Genomic DNA, 13,806 nt, shown 5'->3' with positions numbered 1-13,806 from the left:
TTCTTGAATTTTTTCGGTGCTCGATCGGAAGAATTTCGGCAGAGAGAGAGAGAGAGCTTTGGGCTCACGTGCTTCGATTCAGCGAAATTGGAGATATTGTTAGAACATGACTCACGATCCCTTAAATTCCATTCGAAGAACTCTCTAGGTACTAACCTAGGGCTGTCAATGCTCGAGGTGGAAAGAAACTTTCTGTAAACTTCTTTATCAGTCAGCTTGAAAGGCATATGCTTTAATGACGGAGTGAAGCTCTTTTGCTACGGTTCCTCGCTCAAGTTAAAATTCTATTATGGTGATTTAGCCCATGTGAAGACATTATCACATCTCATTCGTTCAGGACCAAGCTTGTTGATGAATGCCACCTTATCGAGATAAGATCCCAATGTCAGGAGCGGAATGACGCTCTGAGCACCTACAAGGGTGCCTGGTCGCACAGCCAAACTGATCGTCCCTCGGCATCATGATACCAAAGACAGTAACCCCAACTTGACCGTCTCGCACGCAGTCCTACACAGTACCTTGTTTTAATCGACTCGCATTGACTACCTATATAAAATTTTGTTTCTTCTACTTTCAATTGACCTTAATTTCAAGTCTTATTTAATTCCTTCCCGAACCAATCGCCGATTGACAATGCCCTTTGTCAAGAATCATGGGCGTCAGTACGACATCGTTGTCCTCGGGGCAACTGGTGAGTTCTTACTTCTAGTTGAGCCTTTTAGTAAGGCTATAGCCGAATTCTGACTGTGGCCAAGGTTACACGGGCAAATTGACGGCTGAATACATTTCAATGCATCTTGCAACTGACCTCAAATGGGCGCTGGCGGGCCGAAACAGTGGCAAGCTAAAGGCTGTGGTTGAAGAGTGTCAGAAACTCAATCCTGATCGACTGCCACCAGGTATCGCCCAACAACATTCCTTGTTGATCCTTCATAGTCTACAAGCTGATGATTACAATTAGCCATCGAGGTCGTAAACCTGAACGACGCCGATTTGAGTGTTCTGGCAAAGAAGACGTGTATCCTCGTAACCACCATTGGACCATATAGCCTGTACGGTGAGCATGCTTATAGGGTTTGTGCCGAGGCCGGAACCCACTACGTAGATGTCACGGGCGAAGCTGCTTGGGTTCATAAGATGATCAAGAAATATGAAGCAACTGCTAAACAGACAGGTGCTATCTTGATCCCACAAGCTGGAATTGAGTCGGCTCCCGCTGACCTCATCACATGGACCATGGCCAAGGCTATTCGTACCGATTTAGGCTCTCAGACGAGAGATGTGGTCGTTTCTCTCCACAAAATCAAGTGAGTACAGCTCTTGAACAAGAAGGTAGAGTTCAGACAACTCACTGAGTCATAGCTCGGCACCATCCGGTGGCACACTCGCTACCGCCTTAAGTATCTGGGATGTCTTTTCGCTTCAGGAGATCAAGGAGGCTAGTAGCCCGTATGCTCAGTCACCTGTCAAACACAAGGATCCAACACGGCCCAAGAGCTCCATTCTCCAGATGATTTTTGGCGTTCGGACCGTACCAAATCTTGGGCTCCAGACCACGTCTGTCACGAATTCCACTGATGTTGCAGTTGTTGAACGTACTTGGGGTCTCCTTTCCAGTACACCCTCTCGCAAAGATGAGTTTTATGGTCCCAATTTCGTTTGGGTAGAACATATGAAAGCCCGCAATTGGCTCCATGGGATCTTTATTCATTGGCTTCTTATTGTCGGTGGGGTCCTACTTGTATCAGTTGCACCGTTGAGGAACTTTCTCAAAAAGCGTGTATATCAGCCTGGAGAAGGTGCTAAACGGGAGGACACGGCCAAAGATGAAATCGAGTATCGGGGCATCGCATATCCTGATTCGGAGAAGGCTGCAGGCAAAGCAGCTCTCTGCCGTATGTGGTATCATGGTGGCATGTACTTTTGTAAGTTTAAAACGCCGAAAGGCCATGAGCTCTTACTGACAGTTGTGCCCGCAGTGACAGGAATGCTCCTTGCTGAGATTGCCGCAACAATTCTTGAAGACGACATTGAGCTCGATGGCGGATCTTATACACCAGCCTGCCTAGGCCAAGGTTTAGTTGACCGCTTGGACAAGTCTGGATTTAGGACAGATGTCAAGATTATTGATGCTTGAACCTGATTAGCAAAGTAAAGACAAGACGTTTGCATATGATGGAGAAGCAATGACACAACAGGGCTACATCACCTTCACGCAGACCAAGATCATTTGACCTCAAGTCAGTAAGGGAAATCATCTCCTTGACTGATGTTTCATCTCCCAGATAAATATGTTGCCAACCTGTAGTCTCACGCTCTTACGTCGCTGGCCCTTCATTTTTACATTACCTAGGCTTACCTAGGCCTGCTCTCGATTAGGCATTGAGCGGTATTCACTGGCAGAAGCTTCATCATACCGACATTCGACCGTCGTTCATTCTTAGATAGACCTTTTTTTGGGCGAAGTTTAGTGGCTACTATAGACTTCTTTGTCTTTGATATTTGTATCGTCAAATGCCATGAAATCTTCCTTCTTATACAATGGTAGAAGAAACCTCAGGAGCTCAATCTGAGGTGACAAAAATACCGCAGATTGATAGTTTCTAAGTATAATGTTAGAATTCTTTAACCAGTTTTCCTCCTCTTATACAAAGTCAGTCTCGAGTCTTTTGATGTCCAAAAGCTTATCCTATATTAAAATGGAAAGAATTACATGAGATAGTACGGAGGATGCTCAAAAGAGAAATGCGAAAATGCCCCACAAAGAGCTCCAAGCATGGTGGATCATTAGGTTGCTCTTCGCGTCAGGTCGCGGAAGTTTGGCAGACGTCATTAGCACCAGTAACATCAACCCCGGGAAAGTTCTTCACCTCAACACCACAACCGCAATCATCCTTCGTCGTCCAACCCGACCACGGCCTTGGTATCATTTCAATTGATCTTTACGGTCCTTAGAGAGGTGGTGCGCAGTGCCAGTGTTTCACCTGCGCCCTGAAAGATTCGAATCTACTTATCTTTCTGACTTCATCATTTCAACCGTCACTGGCTTAAACCGAAATGGATCCCCATGGCACCTCATCAGACGCTGCACTTAATGAGTCGTCGCCATTACTCCCTACCACAGAGAACAGACCCAAAGGAACACGATCAGTTACCTTCAGCGACAACCCTGTTACAAAAACCTTTGAACCTACTCGTCAACAATTTCAACATCGATCCCCCGGGCACCATGCTGCTGGCTCCGTCACCGGCGCCGCTGGCGGCCCTCCCATGCTCACAGCTCTCAACAATAAGCTCAGGAGACGGAACAGCCAAGGTTCCGTACCTGCAGTTGCCAATCTATCTTTTGGACCCAAAATCGGACCTCAACGCAGTACGAAAAAGACGGAAAAGCTGAAGCTGCTTCCCAACACCGACCTGGACGACCCTGAGGACGAGGAGAGTGGTAGAGATGTCTATTCTCAGTACACACGTATCAAGGATCCAGCTGCGCGGAGAGATGCAGCGAAACTAGGAAAAGCGGATCGAGACCGACTGCCGCGTGTCACGGCATATTGCACTGCAAACCGATACGAGATGGAAGCCATGATGAGATTTCTAAAGGGAAGAGGAAAAACTCGAGGCGCAAACCCCAAGCTCATCGACGAATGCATATATACGCCATATAATTATACCTCCAAAAACGCGCGCAGTCGCGATCCAGTTCAGAACTATGAACGCCGGCATTCAACTGGAGGTGACGCCATTGATGTCGCGCAACAGCGGAGCGACTTAGCTGACTTACCTTTAGAAGAGGCCGGTTCAGAGACTCGTGGCCACAATGGCCACGCCCATAACGATGCTAACGGTAATGGCTCTCACATTGACAGCGCAGATCTGCTGGGCTCGGCAGTAGAAGATCACGACTCGATAAGCGAGACCAATCCCGATTTTGATACGCAGGTGCACACACCCGAGGTGTTTCTCTTCGATTATGGAGTGGTTGTCATCTGGGGAATGACCGAAGCTCAAGAGGCCCGGTTCCTGAAGGAGATCGCCAAGTTTGAGACAGAGAAGCTTGCCCCAGATGATGTCGAGACTGAGTTGTTCAACTTTTACTACACAAAGGATTATCAGGCCCGTATCTATAATGACTTTATCACTCTCCGCGACAAGAACAACTACATGACGAAATTAGCTATTTCTCATGCACTGGCACAAAGTGTCAAAGTAAGCTAACCTGCTAATAAGGGTTGTATCGGGATGGTTTGCTAACAGCTTGCAGACTTCACTCTTCGAAGAGCTGATTGCATCAACAGTTGACACATGCAAAGATATTCCTACACAAATAGCCACAACGGGGAAAATTGCACTTCGGCGATCACAGATCAACATGCAAATTGGAGAACTTTTCATCCTTCGCATCAACATCCACCTTAACGGCTCGGTACTCGATACACCCGAGCTCTTTTGGGTAGAGCCCCAACTTGAACCCGTGTACCAAGCCGTGAGGAGTTATTTAGAGATGGATCAGCGCGTTGGACTTCTGACAGAACGTCTCGATGTCATAGCAGATTTGTTGGCTGTGCTAAAAGGAGAGCTCAGCCATGGCCATGACGAGAAGCTTGAATGGATCGGTATGCTAAGCGCCATTCTATGACACATGCAGCATGCTAACCACTTGACAGTAATTGTTCTTATTGCGGCAGAAATTCTAGTTGCAGCTGTCAATATTGTAGTAGACTTGTATGTCGGCGAATGAGCTTTTCTTCAGCCATGGGATCTCGGCCATTTTTTTCATTGGGGAAGGGAGAAGGAAGGAGAAGAAATAGAAAATTCAGCTAATGGAGGTTCATCTTGTCGTTGTGTTGTAATTTGGGATAAAAACCCCACAAACGAAGCGACCAGGAGTACGTGTAAAACTTGCAGATATTAGATAGATGACTCCGCGGCTAGGTCTCAGAACGATGCGCGCGAAGAAGCCGCGTTTCTTAATCTATTGAATCCGTTCTCTGAACTTAGTTTTTTTTGTTGTGAAAAGCATCTAATTACTAGTACATGGGTTGATGTCATGACATGCGAAATCGTATACCCGCCAAAACGCCTCGAGACATTCAATGGATGTCCTCATTACTCGACTTTCTCGCCAGCCTGTGTATCTTGATCCTCAGTATCATCACCCATCTCTATGTCCTCGTCCTGAACGAGTTGCTTGGGCTCAGCAGGCTTATCATCCTTCTTGTCAGATGCGGGGCTTTTCTTCGACTCATCGTTCTTGGCCATCGCAAGTTCGAATCTTGCCTCGTATTCATCCTTCTCACCATCCGAGAGACCCTTCCAGACACGAGCGAGCTCATCCTCAATGTTCAAAGGGATCTCGCTGTCCTTTTCCTTGCTCTCGAGACCAGGCCGTGTTTCTGAGCAAAACAGTTCGAATGCACTGGTGGGCTTCTTGGAATCGCTCGCAGAGATACCGTTGGCATGAGCCGGCTTGGGTTGGCTTTCTGGAGGGTGTGAGAAGGTTTCGGAAGTTGGGGAGCCGGCGGTGTTGGTAAAAGAGGCAGCGACTGGTGCCTTCGAGTCGGAATCAGGCATCATCGACTTTCGGTGGCCTCTCTTCGTACGCAGAGGCTTATCTTTGGGCTTCTGGTGGTTAGCTAACTCACTTGGTATGGTGAATTGGTAGTCCTAATCCAAGCGCAAAAGCATCAACATTGAACCGGGCGCCGTAAGTAGTAGAGGCGCGGCAGGCCGGTAGAGGATTGCCAGGCAAAGGGAGAAGAGGGATGGGAAGGAAATAATAGCATACCGTAGGGGGTGGGCTTGGGCTGCCGTCTGAATCCTCGACATTTGCGCTCGTGCGCTTTGCGAGCTGTTCGAGGAGAAAAGCGCGCTCTATTCGCAACTTTTCAACCTGGCGCTTGATACGAGCAAGGCGAAGTCGAGCGGCATCATTGGCGTCTTCAACTTCATTGGTGCGGTTCTTCAGCTGAACACATTTTCGACGATAGGCCTCCTCCACGGAAGGAGGGAGTGTAGAAGGAATCGCTGGTGTGCGAGGAGGGAGGTCAGCTTCTGATGCTTTGCGCTTGAGTGTTATGGTCATTCTGGGCGTTTGATGTGGAGGCGAGGTGATGATGCGAGAGCCGTGAAAACAATACAGGAACGCGCAGCGAAGGAGAAGAGTGTGGTTGTGAAGCGCAGGGCAAATGAGGGTCGTGTGGTAGATGGTGTAAGGGATGTGCCTTGGCCTTAACTTGAGCCGTGAGTTTGAGGGTTGGAGCAACCAACAAAACCCACCAGGAGCGATCGTTGACAGTGAGCGATTCTGTCATGGGCGAATGACTTACCGGGCATGGTTGGCTAGCTACTACCTAGGCAGCTATGAATCACAACTATAATATTGCCTCTACAATTGGTATGTATGTATGTTTCTGGAAAAGATTCGATTTGAGACGAGGAAAGATAATTGCGACGTCGGCTGTCGAAGTTCGCTGTGAGTTCAGGAGTGATTGCTTGACGCGTGACGATTCGCTAGGTAAGTCAGGTTGTTAAGCTCACTACCTATTCAGAGTCACTGGCAGGTGGTGTCCACATGAATCTGTATTTGATGAACGCTGGAATCGATCAGGCAACAAGAAAAAGAAGAAGCTTCGTAACCAAGGCGAGAGGATCTGGCGTTAGTACCTAGGTATGGCGCTGGTCGTGGGTATCAGTGTGAAAAGGTGTTAAAAAGTGAGTGTGTCAATCAGCCATCACGAGTCGCAAACTTGGACGGTGTCAGTTCGTTCCCGTCACCAAAGCTTCGCGGGCGTGCTCGTTAGCCACAACGGCATGCAAGGCTGACGACTCCTTCAGGGGGTGTGGCGGAGATTATGACTGATTGGACAGCTAGACCCTTGAATCTGCCCCTCAAATTGAGGCTGTTATCAGCAAGAATGCTTATATGTAAGGCACCTAGGCTGCTAGGTTAGGTTTTCACTACCTGAGGTAAAGTTGCTGATCAGGGATTCTCAAGTATAAGAGCATAAGTGATTCTTATTTGCCTTCGAAACTCCATAAGCTTAGCAGCCACTCATTCGCAATCAACTGTACTCATCATTGTAAGGTAGAGGTAGAGCGCCGCGCTGGTAGGAACGAGCTCTGAGTGCAGGCAGTCGGGTACGTACCCACTACCCACTAAATCACCCCGTGGAAGTTTTTCAGACTTGGGTGGTGGGACACTGTGAAGCTAGCAGGCGAAATCTATCCATCAACAGGTATCACCTCGACTTTCAAACCAAACACATAGTTGACGACATATCTTATACAGCCACAACCAAGAACATCGCCTCCTGAGCGCTGTGGCCGTCGAAGATGTCGCTCAATATCCCCAACGCCCCCAACGCGGGCTTGTTCAAGCAAGGTTATAACAAGTGAGTTGCTCCCCTCCTTGTGTTGGTAGCTCCCCGCCTCTTTACTTGCCTCCTTACAAAGTGCCACTTTCATGATCACATCAATCAGTAAATGAACTTTTTATGAATTCGACTAATAAATCTATCTCTTTCTCAATAGCTACGACTCCGAAGATGGTGCTGTACTTCGCAATATCGACGCCTGCAGAGCCATTGCATCCACTGTTCAGACCTCGCTTGGCCCCTATGGCCGCAACAAGATTGTCATCAACCATTTGCAAAAAATGATTCTTACCTCTGACGCTGCGACCATCCTACGCGAACTCGACGTTGTCCACCCCGCTGCCAAACTCCTCGTCATGGCTAGTCAGCAACAAGAAGCCGAGATGGGCGATGCTACCAACCTTGTCATTGTCCTCGCTGGCGAGCTCCTTCGAAAGGCAGAGGATCTGCTGCGCATGGGCCTCAAGACATCAGACATCGTCATCGGCTATGAGAAGGCCCAGAAATTTGCTCTTGAGACCCTTGAAGAGCTTGCTGTTGACAAAGTGGAGGATATGCGAGATCAGGAAGAGCTGAGCAAGGCCATCAGCACGGTTATTGCCAGCAAGCAAAACGGAAACGAGGCATTCCTTGCCGATCTTGTTGCCGAGGCTGTTCTCAATGTTCTTCCCAAGAACCCCGCTAACTTTAATGTCGACAATATCCGCGTGGTCAAGATCATGGGTGGAAGCCTGGAGCAGAGCAGGGTTGTTAAGGGCATGGTCTTCCCTAAGGAGCCTGATGGTTCGGTCAAAAAGGCCAGCCGCGCCAAGGTTGGTGTCTTCACCTGTCCTATTGACGCCGGTCAAACCGAGACCAAGGGTACTGTTCTCCTGCACAACGCCAAAGAGATGATGGATTTCACAAAGGGTGAGGAGTCTCAACTCGAGACTTCCATCAAGGAACTTTACGACTCTGGCCTCCGAGTTGTTGTTTGTGGTGAGCGTGTCGGCGATTTGGCGATGCACTACCTGAACCGATTTGGAATTTTGTGCATCCGAATTCTCAGCAAGTTCGAACTTCGAAGAGTCTGCCGTGTTGTCGGTGCCACCCCCTTGGCGAGGCTAGGGGCTCCTATGCCCGACGAGATGGGAAGCATCGATGTTGTTGAGACCCTCGAAATTGGTGGAGACCGAGTTACAGTCTTCCGCCAGGAGGATGAGGTCACTCGAACCGCCACCCTTGTGCTTCGAGGAGCAACCCAGAACCATCTTGATGATATTGAGCGCGCCGTCGATGATGGTGTCAACGTCGTCAAAGCCATTACCCGCGATCCGCGGTTGGTTCCTGGTGCCGGTGCTACAGAAGTCGAGCTGGTTGAAAGGATACAAGCTCACGGTGAGAAGACTCCCGGACTTAGCCAGTACGCGATCAAGAAGTATGGTGAGGCTTTTGAGGTTGTTCCTCGCACCATTGCTGAGAGCGCCGGACTTGACGCCACCGAGGTTCTCAGCCGACTTTACGCTGCCCACGCAAACAGTGACGCTTGGGACATTGGCGTTGATATTGAGGTCCGTTTTGATCTATCTATGATGATTCTATTTCTAACCCATGCCACAGAACGATGATAACACTGGTACTATCGATGCCAAGGATGAAGGTATTCTGGATCTTCTCATCTCCAAGCAGTGGGCCATCAAACTTGCTACGGAAGCCGCCCGCACCGTTTTGTCTGTTGACCAGATCATCGTGGCACGACAAGCTGGAGGACCCAAGCCCCCTGGACCCAACCCTGTACGTTCCCTTCCCCCTTCCTATCAGAAGCTTGGACTGACCAAATGCCACAGAACTGGGACGAGGACTAAATGGATAAAACTAAAAAGTTCAAAATCGGCAATGGATGTGATATGTGTGACGATCACCTGGTGTCGTGGTTGGTTAGATATCCTCTCAGATAACAGAGTCAAGGCATAGACATATGTTCATTAAGATTGTCCAGTAGCCTGTTGTAAATTTTGCTGTGCCCTCGACTTAGATCACTCAGTTCTGTCAGACTTGGTACCGCAATTATGGACTTCAAATTTCAATAGCCAATTCAGATGCTGTGGCAAAGCTATTGCGGATGAGAAGGGTCATTCATATAAGGCGGTGATTTCTACCCCCCATTTATGTCGAAAACAAGAAGGGAGGATTTTTCTACTTAAGAGTCAACAGTGATATATCAAGTTAAGTATTTTCGTGCATCGACTTCGTTAAGTCCCTTCCCGCTTATGACTATTTATATGTGCAGATAATCCAGAAACGCAGTGTATATGTATATAAGGCAGAAAAAGGCTATCTATCCATCCAGCACATCAATACACCCCATTATGCAAAAGGATCAGCAGAATACAGGAGTATAACAGGCTGTTTCCGACATACTGAAGAGGAAATGCGAACCATGGAACATCAGCGAGGCAATATCGCAGCGGATAGAGCTGGATTAGACCAATTGCAGTGAGCCAGAAAAAGATCTATTAATGCAAGATGGTGAAGCAGGTATATACTACGAGTATAAGGTGTAATGTGCGCCAGATAGTTGGTAGATTCCAGGGGTATCGAACAATTCCGAGGGAAGCCGGAAGAGATAACGCATCCCTTCATCGGCTGAAGAAAGCAAGTAGCGAGTATAAAGTAGCAGTAGCAACAAATGCATGTGTAATAGCGTGGGAAGCATCTGAATATTTTGGTCATGATCGGTCGTTAGTCAAGCTGAAAATAGAACCAGAGCGCTATTTCGGCTATGACAGTAAATGAAGAAAGACGAAATGGGCGAAAACGATTATGAAGATCAAGATTCTTCTGTGATTCCGCCCTCACCGCCACCATCCTCACGCCATTCTCGACTCTTCTCCGTGAGCTTCTTGACGCCGCTAACGCGGCAAGCCCATAGCCCCTCGATAGGGGTGCGGTATGTGAAAGCTCGCTGGGAGCTTATTACGCCAATTGCCTGCAGGACGGCCTTTCTACTGTCGCGACTGAAAACAGCAGGGTGGTTGATCCACTCCAGACTACTCTCTAATTCGGCATCAAGGGCGGCGACAGTATTGGCATCAATTCCAGCACCAAGCCCAAGGCCATCGTTAGATCGGCTACGGCCCAATTGCGAGGAAGGGAGACCGTTTACACCAGAGATTGCCGAAGCAGGCGGTGAAGGGCTGCGTTTGCGATCGGGAGTGGTTGATTGACCCGGCGAAGCGTCGTTCGCGGGATGGGGAGTGGAGGGGGCCGAAGGGGTCGACTTGCTTGGAGGGGGGATGGGGGGGAGTCCACCTTTTCCGAGACCCTTCAGAATTGATCGAGTCTCATTCAATAGTGTATGGGCACGGTCGTGTTGGCCGCGGCTGACCAGAGTGAGAGCACGGGTAAGCATGTCAGAAGTGAGGAGCTCCATGCGGCGCTGAACAATACTAGAGTGAGGAGGGATGGGAGGGGAGTTCTGCCATGTCTTCTTGGATCCTCCACTGACTGGAAGCATGGTGATGGCCAGAAGAGATGGCCGAGGCATATGTGTGACAGTGCCCTCACGCAGGATATCCCCCCAGCTAAGGTCTGCTTGGATCAATGGAACCTCTTCGACGGAGAGAGTTCTTTCGTTGTCGTTGTCCATAGGGCCACCGAGTGCTTCGAGACCTGAGACAATATTATCCCAGGGATCTTGAGGAAGTTGTTCTTGGGAAGTATTGTCAGGAAGAATGACAAGTTGCACCAGAACATCACGCTTGTCCCCAAATCGAAGATCACCGAGGGATGCTTCCGCATCTCTGCCCGTAGCTCGCTTCGTAATTTGCAGGGCACCACTAATCTTGTGGAATTTCGCAGGAGAACCCTCGGGCAGCTTGAGCTTAAGCTTAACATTCTGATGAGAGAGGGTCTGCATGCTCCCTAGACATCCAGCGAGGCATTCTCGAAGCATCATCCAGTCCTTTACATAAGTATAAGAAGCTTTTGTTCTTGTTGACAACTCGATCATGGTGTCCGGCTTGTGTGTCATCCCAAGGCCAAATGAGTGGATGGTGATTTTGGCAGCTTCAGCTCGAGACACGACGAAATCAACGCTATCAGCGTCTGAGGTAGACGCGTCGCTTATCAACATGATAGATGCGATAGGGTTGTTGTACTTTCGTTGCATGAGCAGATCCATCGCAACATTGGCGCCCTCCACGACATCAGCGCGATGGCTCTTTTGGCCAACCGGCTTGATGGATGTCAGGATATTACTCCAGCCCGGCCAAGCCTTGGTAGTCATGCCAACAATAGGCACGCCGCCGCCACCTGAACCAAAAGTGACCAATCCCATACGGTCACGCTCGCCAAGTGTGTTTACCATAAATTTCAGGGCATCTCGGACGAGGTTGATCTTGACGCCCTGCATAGAAGAAGAAATAGGCACCACGACGACAACATCGATGGGCACATGAACCGACTTCGCCATGGCAGGACTTCTGGGGAAGTTCGTATAGTCAGTGGGTGCTGTCGTCGTTGATCTCGCCCCACCCCAGGAGGATGCAACCGAGGAGACTCTCTGTGGGCGCGAACGTTGCCACTCAAGTTCCTCGTCAGTTTCTGACTCGCCGCGATCATATTCGGGGCTGCGTACAGGAGATGTCTCAACAGCGTTAAGGTCAAGGAGAGCTTGCTGCCACAACTTTAATTGATTGCGGTTCTCGAAACGAAGATGGAACTGTGGTAATTCAGCAACCGAGAGGCTGAGCGTCAGGATATTTTCGTCGATATTTCCCGTCTCTGACACTTCATTCAAGTGCTTCTTGATAAGAATTGAGCCCTTGAGGGTGCATCGAGTTGTTTTGCGTGGAGCGCCATTCTCATCCCACTGTTGTGCTTGAGGGATCTTCTTTTCTTTGACGCAAATAAGCATCTCAGCGAAGAGGAAACATTCCAACTCCTGCCATGAGACTTTATCCTTGCCCACCCTGAGAGTACCATAGAGCCTCAATTTTCCGAATCTGCAGAAGAATTAGCCTTGTCGTTCATACTGACCATGATCGCCCACTAATAAAAGTAAAGCGCCGCCACTAACCTGCTGAAGTCGAGCCCGTGCCAGTTATCAACGCGGTTGCGCAGACTATCGGTCATTTCTTCCAAAACCTCTGTGGATTCGTATGGGTAGAAGCGAGGTGCACTGCGAGCTGGAGATGGCGGGCGGCCATATGCCTCCTCAGCACGGTTGGTTGTAGGAGGAGGAGGAGGCAGAGGGGCTGCAGCACCCAAATCTTCAGGATCCGGCCTCCAATTATTATCAGGAACCTCGACAGTGACCAGACATGTAAGGGTCTGTTGTTGTCGTGAGCGGTTCAATGTTGGGAACTCTGAGCGAACAGTGACAATCGGCGCCGGAATGGGGTTGCGTGTCATTGGTCGAGGGCTTACAGGTGTCGTCTCCATCGCTTGAACATCGTAGTCGTGGCGTCTGGCAGGTCCGCTTTGTGTTGTCTCGGGATATCCGCCGGATGATGCAACTCCTGTGGCTTCACTGTCACTTCGAGCATGCCTCGAGGGGCCGTATCGATCTGATAGTGGAGCATCTCGACTATCCCTCATACTACCTCGAGCAACGCTGTCACGGCCTCCGACGTGTTGTTGCTGCATAGGACGCCTTTGATTGCTCTCGACACTGGGAGCTCGAGCTGGCTGGTTATCCCAAGGGGTTGCTGTTGGCGTCGGCGTCATAGCGGACCTCGAATCGGTACCGACCGAACGCACCATGTTGCTAATCTTCTCTATACATATGTCAGTATGTCGCTCCAATTGTACCAGAACAGGTAGCAAACCAATATCTATAACGTTTCCTCCTCGACTTGTGTCTAAGTGGAGGGGTGCGTCACATGTCGGGCAATATTGTGACTCGAATTCGCGAATGAATTCATAGAAGCATGCCTCATGGGAGACATGAGAGCAGGAAAATTGTAGGATGCGCTCGCCGCGTAGGGTGTGTTCAAGCGGCTCTTCACAAACTGCGCATTCGCTTCCCACAAATGTGCGCTCTCGTCGTGAGCGACTTCTATCAGCGTTGGTGGCCATGACGTTGTTGTCGATACTGCCAACTCGACGGGAAGCGTTGCTAACGCCTGACCTCACTGAGCCAGCGGAGGAGACTGAGTCTTGCCCGCGGAGAGATTTACTTTTAACGGAATGTCCTTCGGTAAAAGGTTTAGAGTCTGTGCCAGTTCGGGGTCTTCGACTGGATGCGCGTGAGCCAACCAAGCCAAGTTCTCGAAGATTTGTGGCAATTGCCTTGTCGTCGTCACGTCCTTGACTCGATGTAGTGTTGTGATCCTGATTTTTCCGTAGTCTGCGAAACATTTAAATAAGACACCGTTCTTCGTGGTGTCTCAAGTTATTGTGTTGCTGCAAGACAAGCACTGGTTCGACGGTTCTGGGCGATCGACGG

At 49.4% G+C, this 13,806-nt stretch overlaps 5 protein-coding genes; 3 read left to right on the top strand and 2 right to left on the bottom strand.

Annotated features, from left to right (window-relative positions):
* Positions 1 to 633: 633 nt before the first annotated feature.
* On the top strand, positions 634 to 2,137 carry FFUJ_03113 (uncharacterized protein; the record flags this gene model as incomplete). XM_023574924.1 has 5 exons in its annotated part: positions 634 to 691; positions 756 to 899; positions 962 to 1,307; positions 1,363 to 1,925; positions 1,980 to 2,137. The coding sequence occupies 5 exons, from the start codon at positions 634 to 636 to the stop codon at positions 2,135 to 2,137; spliced, it is 1,269 nt and encodes a 422-aa protein (XP_023428197.1).
* Positions 2,138 to 3,057: 920 nt separating this feature from the next.
* On the top strand, positions 3,058 to 4,741 carry FFUJ_03112 (probable RMD1-protein required for Meiotic Division; the record flags this gene model as incomplete). XM_023574923.1 has 3 exons in its annotated part: positions 3,058 to 4,209; positions 4,265 to 4,616; positions 4,668 to 4,741. 3 exons carry the CDS (start codon positions 3,058 to 3,060, stop codon positions 4,739 to 4,741), a joined length of 1,578 nt encoding a protein of 525 aa, XP_023428196.1.
* A 368-nt stretch (positions 4,742 to 5,109) lies between these two features.
* FFUJ_03111 (uncharacterized protein) lies at positions 5,110 to 6,085 on the bottom strand (the record flags this gene model as incomplete). XM_023574922.1 has 2 exons in its annotated part: positions 5,110 to 5,622; positions 5,789 to 6,085. The coding sequence occupies 2 exons, from the start codon at positions 6,083 to 6,085 to the stop codon at positions 5,110 to 5,112; spliced, it is 810 nt and encodes a 269-aa protein (XP_023428195.1).
* A 1,250-nt stretch (positions 6,086 to 7,335) lies between these two features.
* On the top strand, positions 7,336 to 9,220 carry FFUJ_03110 (probable CCT8-component of chaperonin-containing T-complex; the record flags this gene model as incomplete). XM_023574921.1 has 4 exons in its annotated part: positions 7,336 to 7,394; positions 7,534 to 8,926; positions 8,976 to 9,149; positions 9,203 to 9,220. 4 exons carry the CDS (start codon positions 7,336 to 7,338, stop codon positions 9,218 to 9,220), a joined length of 1,644 nt encoding a protein of 547 aa, XP_023428194.1.
* Positions 9,221 to 10,185: 965 nt separating this feature from the next.
* Positions 10,186 to 13,718, bottom strand: FFUJ_03109 (related to von Willebrand and RING finger domain protein; the record flags this gene model as incomplete). XM_023574920.1 has 3 exons in its annotated part: positions 10,186 to 12,361; positions 12,436 to 13,135; positions 13,187 to 13,718. 3 exons carry the CDS (start codon positions 13,716 to 13,718, stop codon positions 10,186 to 10,188), a joined length of 3,408 nt encoding a protein of 1,135 aa, XP_023428193.1.
* Between the last annotated feature and the right edge of the window lie 88 nt (positions 13,719 to 13,806).

Source organism: Fusarium fujikuroi, chromosome FFUJ_chr03 (genome assembly GCF_900079805.1).
Source record: "Fusarium fujikuroi IMI 58289 draft genome, chromosome FFUJ_chr03".
In the NCBI taxonomy this organism is placed as follows: Eukaryota; Fungi; Ascomycota; class Sordariomycetes; order Hypocreales; family Nectriaceae; genus Fusarium; species Fusarium fujikuroi.
Note: the sequence above shows the minus strand (reverse complement) of the source record. Positions and strands in the feature narration are given on the sequence as shown.